The 6,945-nt window shown below is 49.4% G+C and overlaps 1 protein-coding gene across 1 annotated transcript; it reads right to left on the bottom strand.

The window, feature by feature from the left end:
* Positions 1–4,506: 4,506 nt before the first annotated feature.
* On the bottom strand, positions 4,507–5,185 carry LOC147466710 (uncharacterized; the record flags this gene model as incomplete). Its single annotated transcript, XM_086534763.1, is given in 1 exon segment — positions 4,507–5,185. A coding segment is annotated over 1 exon segment (478 nt), but the record flags the coding sequence as incomplete, so codon positions are not given.
* Between the last annotated feature and the right edge of the window lie 1,760 nt (positions 5,186–6,945).

The following is a 6,945-nucleotide window of genomic DNA, read 5'->3' on the forward strand; positions in this document are numbered from 1 at the left end:
TTTAATTGGTGTATGGATTTGTATGTCACTTGCAACCATGAATTTGAGTGTGACTCGGTATTGCTATGTAAAGATGGATTCACTATCTTATATTTAAGTTGCCTCTGGAACTCTGTGTTATAGAGGGGTTCTTTAATTGCTTTGACACCAAATATAGTATTAATGTATGATATTCTTTCGTAAATAGATGGCAAGTTGAGTTCCTTTCTCATGTTCACAATCCTCGTTGTTTTGGGAGCACCGAGAATGATCCTCATGGCTGCATTCTGTACAATTTCTAGACAAGTTAACTCTGATTCCCTAAATGATATAAGGTGTAAGGCATGGTAATCTACGACTGACCGTATGTATGATAAGTAAAAGAGTCTTGCAATGTTAACATTGACACCATGTTCTCTACCAACAAGAGTCTTGAGTGGCTTCAGCCGCTCCCACAGTCTTTTCTTTAAGTTCATAATGAGTTCTGTGTCGTTAACAGTCACCCCGAGATACTTGTATTTGTGGCAAAGATCTAGCTCAATGTCATCTATATGAAAGTTTGGCAGTGGGATTGTAAGAGGATTGAGTGCCTTGTTTTTTTCAACTGAGATTATCAAACCGCACTCAGTAGCTTTTGTGGACAGTACATTAAGAATCTTTTGCATTCTATCCTCGGATGAGGTTTTAATGCAGATGTCATCAGCATAACAAATAATGGAATCACTGCCCTCAAGTGGTATATTGCTTAATAGTCTGTGCATTAAAACGTTAAATAGCATGGGGCTAAGTACGCCCCCCTGGGGTGTGCCAAGCTCAAACATTTTAGAGTATGTACTTTTGATTCCCCTGAAGAGAACATGAGCTGATCGGTTTGATAAATACATCTGAATCCACGTTAAAAGTTTACCTTGAATACCAAAGCTAGCCAGTTGCTCAAGGATGAGGTCTCTGTTTGCAATATCAAAGGCAGATTTAAGATCGAGAAATACAGTTTGCATGCCTTGCTGAGAATTTGTCAAGTACTCTGCAAAGCAGTGCTGAGTGCTACGTCCTGGGAGGAATCCATACAGTAGCAGAGCAAAGCCCCTCTGTCTTCGCCGCCGCGGCCCTAAGCGTGGTCCAGCCGGCAGGAGTGACGTCACAGCTGGGTGCTATTTTCCCGAAGGAGACATAAGACCTCGCATCTCGTCGCGGCTCCACTTCGCGGCGGCCGCAGCGCCCTTCTGACCTGGCAGCCGCCCTCGCCCTCTCCGCCGCCGCATCTGATCTCGCCGCATTTCGTCGCCGCACACACGCGTCTGGGAGGTCGCTGACCTTGAGCCTTTGCTGCGTGAGCGACAGAGAGCCAGGACGTCTACGGCGCGTTGTGTTGCATCACGAGCCTTCCCTTCCGCATCAGCTCAACGATGGCAGCCAGGCTCTTGACCAGCGCGTTGACATGGGCATGGAGATGGGCATGGGCCAAGGCCTGGGAAAGGCTCCTGACCAGCGCATTCACGTGGGCATGGAGATGGGCATGGGCCAAGGCCTGGGACTGGGTCAGGGTCAGGGTAGACAGGGCCTTGGCAAGGGCCTGTGAGAGCTTCTGGGTATGGGTATGGGCCTAATCATATGTAAAGTATGAGAAAATGTTGCAAGGCTTGCATACTCGCTGAACTAAAACCTTAATAAAACTTCGCAAGTGAACACTTTGATTTCCTCTTCCTAACCGATGACCAGGCAAGGTGAGTGATCAATGATGCATTGTCCAGTGAGTATCGCTGCTTTTCATCGTCTTGTCTTGTCTTTGAAATGATCATTGATATCAAATGCAGCGATCAAATGGAACATGTAAGGAAGTTACGCATTATAGTGAAGGCCCTCACTCACGCATGATAAATGTTTGATTGTTGGCTTTCTACATCAATAAAAACTTCAAGAGTTTGGCAGTGTGCGTGGAGTGTCTGCTGTCATCTCGTGACTTAGAGGCGCTGTGATAGCACGTTTCTCTCTCTCTCTCTCTTTCTCATTCTATCAGTCTCTTGATAATCATATACTGAACAAATATGTTAGTGCTCTCTGAACTCTGAACTGAGATTGATAAGCACTGTGTTATTTTACTGCACTCTGTTATATCAAATATATCTGTCTGTCCCGCAAGGCAGGCAGTCCTCACAATTGTCTGTATCTTTTGTGTGCTTGTGTGTACTTGAGAGAGAAAGAGAGAAAAGAGAAGAGAGAGATATTAAGAGAAAAAAGAGAGAGGGAGAGAGAGTAAGAGAAAGAATAAGAGTGTGTTCCATTGCTCGCCTGTGTCTACGAGAGTGCATCTGTGTGCATGTGTGTTGGTTGTCTCAACACAGACTCATTTCGATCATAAAGATGATTGGAAGGGACGCACTAAGAATTAAGAATTGTAATTGTTAGCTGCTACCTTTAAAAGAGAGATAAAGGCGAATGGTGCATGAGAGAAATGAGGAATGCTGAAATGTAGTCCATCATCACATGCACCAGAATCTACATGCATAACGTTTAATCGACGGCAGGCACTCCACGGCGGCACTGTGACGTTCCGGTGGACGTCCGATGTTCGGACGCGCGTCCGAGAGGATTAGCGCTCATTTCGGAACGGGACGAACACTACAACCATTGGAAGGATTACGGAGAGAGAGAGAGAGATAGATAGAGAGAGAAAATGAGAGAGAGAGAGAGAGAGAATGAGAGAGAGAGAGAGTGAGAGAGAGAAAGAGAGTAATTATTTGGCTCCAAAGTACACCATACACAATACACACAACAATTCAATCTGAGAGGAGCGAGCCGAGCCCACTGAACGAGCCCACTAAAGAAATCGCCTCTCACACATTACGAGTTGATGCTGAGACTCGTGTGACAACAACACTAGGGGATGGAACGAGTAGTAGGGTTGCATAGACTTGCATCGAACGCATCGCCAATACATGCAGTTGCAACCAGCGGGCGAATAGTCAGAAGAGATCAGCGAACGTACGTTGTCACAGGACCCATTGGGCGGGTCAACGCGGGGCTCAACACCGCCTCTCCGCCAAGACAAACGGGGACGTCACTCCAAAGGTCGACACGCTACGCCAAGGCACATTGCTCACCCACAAAGCAATCACAATTCCGTTCGAATGAGGAACCAAACCTCGTTGGCAATCGGCATCGGCCGACGTCGACGGAGGTCGGTCGGTGGATGTCAAGCCAACATCACCATGCAAGCTGGGTCAGTGCATGCACTCTCCACTTGCAGGGCCTGCGTTGGCACCCAGTCCAAGGTACATGACTATGTCATTAGAGGTTACCGTCCGTGTGCTGACCTCGGTCTGGCTGGTCTGGCAGATCGAGGGGAGGCAAGTCATGCCTCGGGGCAGGTGTCTACCATGAGAGCTCGGTCCGAAGAGAGGCGTGTGTGAATCTGTGATAGTTCAATTCAATTCAGTTCAGAGAGTCTGTGAGGTGTGTGTGTCTATATCACTGTCATTTCGATACATGTATTGCAGCCGTTGTAAGTGTGAACATATATGCTTGTTGCATTGTGAGTTTAGCTAGCAACGACGAATGGCATATTTTCATAATTGAGAGAAATTGAAGTAAAATTCTCCATAAGATCACGAAAGAAGGAGCTGCCAATGAACGCGAGAGTAGAGAGTAACCAACCACACACGAGAACCAATCAGAGAGCGAGTGACTAATGACGTAAGAGTGAATGCATGCGAGACCCCACCTGAACGATTTTTTCACTGAGTTTCGATTGAGTGCGAGAGTTTTCTCATCTCATTTCGTACGACATTGGGAGTCGATATATGAGGATACCTTAACTTTGCCCACCCTTCGTGTTTTCCCTTTGTCATATGTGTTTAATGCCCTGCATGATAGAGCTAACGTATCGTTTACGCATTAACATACACAATACCCGGTCCAAATTACATGTATAAATTACATGTATGTATAAATTTAACTGAATATATATAATCAGAAATGCGAGAGTATTGAAAATGACTACTTTATGGCACTGTCCTTGAGGGTCTCAGGACCCCCACGACAGCAGAAGATCGTAAAGCGATCTGCATGAAGATGATCGCGGATCTGCAACACAGCTTGATGCATATCGGAGGCAAGCTTCCCCGAAGAACATGGACGGAGAGGCCCACCAGACGACGGGAGAGGAGCGTCTGCCCCGAAACGAAGGCATTGCATCAGCACACACGTGACCTCGGAGAGCGCCCACCTGTCTTCTTCCTCCTCCCCTTCCTCCTTCTTTCCCACTACCCCTTTCTCCTCCCTCTCTCCTTCACTGTTATTATTGGCTTTTCCACGCCAGGTTAAAACCTGGCGTGCAAATCCCGTAGATCTCTGTGTTTTTCTTACATTCTTTTGAAATGGAGAAAAGATGTATACGTACGTGTTAACATGCATTTATAAATGCAAGCACAGAAGTACATACGTGTACTGAGACATACATATTTGCACATACACGTATTCAGAATATACCATAAAAAAACTTATGGAAGGGAAATTATAAACTGTATAGAGACTTGTTTTGCACTTTATTAGAAGCTGGATGCCTTTCAGTAACACACTCAACAAATGAGCAAAAAACTTATAAACTTAATATTGCATTCTCTCTCCCTCTCGCACCCTCCAAAGCACTGATATCAACACAAATAAAAATCCCTAAAAAAAACTATGGTTACGCTGAAAATGCTGCCTAACAGTCTAGCAATCTATGAATCATGTGGTTATGTCCAAGATCGACACACGCCTTCTCTGCGTCGGGTAGTCGAGGTCCTGCATGCATGGCTCGTCCAGATCGGCGACGCTGCCCCGCGCTGCCCACGCCGATACGAGCCTCCACTGGCCCCTCGAGCTGCACGCGATGCCCCGTGACGCCACTGGCTCCGCGTCCTGCGCCAGCTGGGACAGCGTCTCGCCACGCTCACGAGTCCGCCTCTTCAAGCGGGCCCGGGACACCTCGGCCTGCTGGTGATGCCCGAAGCGGCGCTGCAAAGCCTGCTGCTGTAAGGGGCGTGTTGGGGCGGCGGCAGATGCCCAGAGGGAAGGGAGGGGAGGAAGGGGCTGGAGGGGTGAGGGAGGCAACGAGGCGGGTTGACCGGGTCCGTGCCTGCCGCCACCCGGACAATCCGTCACTCCGGCATCTGCTGCCAGAGCCTCGTCCGCCTTCTCCGCGCGCGACGTTGCTGCCTCATGAGGCGCCTGTTGCCGCATGAGCCATTCAGTTCAGTTCAGTTCAGAGAGATTTGCGAAGGCTTTCCTTCGCCCGGGCTATATGCACGAGGCGGCCCGGCCTCTGCCAGCTATAAGTGCTGACTCATCTGATCATCATAACTGAATGCTTACCGTGGCGGTTGGATTGCCAGAAGGCGCTCCAGTTGCCACGGGGAAAGCAATAGGCATAGCCGCCTTACCAACCCGGCGGCTGTCGTCTCTGGGCCCTGCCTGAGGAAGCGAGTGTGCTCGCATTCCATCAGATAGTGCTCTAAATTGGCGTCCGGTGCGCCACAATGGCTGCAGCGTCGCTCATCATGCCCAATGGTGGGTATGATTTGCCACGCACAAGGGTAGCCTAATCTCAGTCTGTGAAGACTGACTTCGGCTCGCCTTGGTATTCTGTTAGAGAGTATCAGCGACTCATAGCCTGTGGCGTCTGAGTACCAGCTGGCCGAGGGGGAGGTTCTCGCTTCCTCTCTGTGGCGCTGCAGGGCACCGACCTGCCCTGCAGCCATCAATTTACGCCTTAGCAGTTCTCGGCTAGGATGCACCACAAGATTACCCAAGGGTTTTTTCCTGCCTTCCTCCGCTAGCCTGTCAGCTACATCGTTCCCTTTAATACCAACATGGCTTGGAATCCAGTTGATGATAATGCGTCTACCCTGATCCAGGATTCTCTGAGCAATAGTGAGAATCGTGGTCAGAAGGTAAACGTTATCAAGGGGCGTGCTTTGCTGCAGGCTGTCAATGGCGGCCCTAGAGTCTGTATGTATGACAACATGCCCGTCCTTCTGGGCTGCATGGGCTAGGGCTCCCATAATAGCGACAGCCTCTGCTTGGAGCGAGGAGGCATTGTCGGACACCCGCATAGCTTGTGCTACGTCCCTTGCTGCAAAGCCGGCGCCTGCAGTGTGGGAAATGGGGTCTACAGAACCATCCGTGAAGTAGGTTTTACTACCTGGTGGAGTGATTTCTGCAATGTTCCTCTCCGCCTCAGCCTTCAAAAGAGACGGAGAGTACTGAGTCTTTCTCCTTGACAGGTTCATGACAGAATATTCTATCAAGGATCTTGCCCACGGCGGGGCTGTGGCATAGTCAGGGTGGGGGAGGTCCATGCCCTTGACCAACAGAGTCTCCTTGAGCTCAAAGCATATCAACACCCTGGCTGTATGAGACAGCCAGGAGTTGTTGGCAAAGAGTTCATGGTTCTGTGCAAGCCGACGCTGCACTTTTTGTCTTAGCTGCGAGTCCGACGGGGACTGTAAGACCTTGGCAAGAAACTGAGCCGCCATCTGATCGATCCGGGTGTCCAGAGGGAAAAGGTTGGCCTCCAAGAGGAGGTTGGCAACCTTAGCCCATATAGGAGCACCCAAATGATCCCTGGCGGCATCGTTTGCATGACGTCAAGCCTTTGCCGTAGTCCAGGCTTGACCGTAATCAGGGTGACGGAAACGTAGTCCACAATGGGACGGACAGCGTGCACATAGAAGGATCTTAGTACAAGGTGCCCAGCCTCTAAGCGCCGCCCTGACAGAGCTCTCATGACAGAGAGTCTTGCCTTGGTCCGGTTTAGGAGGTATTGAACCTCCGAGCGGAAAGTAAGCTTACTGTCAACCCATACACCCAGGTATTGGAAGACATTAACCCACTCTAGCTCTATCCCTTGGACTCGCAGCCTTGGTCTCGGACATCCTGTTTCAGCGCCATTGCCTTCGATTTGGCTTGCTGAGATCTTAAACC

The sequence above is a fragment of the Penaeus japonicus genome, unplaced genomic scaffold (assembly GCF_977035675.1).
Source record: "Penaeus japonicus unplaced genomic scaffold, GWHDUDI00000001_assembly GWHDUDI00000042, whole genome shotgun sequence".
NCBI lineage: Eukaryota > Metazoa > Arthropoda > Malacostraca > Decapoda > Penaeidae > Penaeus > Penaeus japonicus.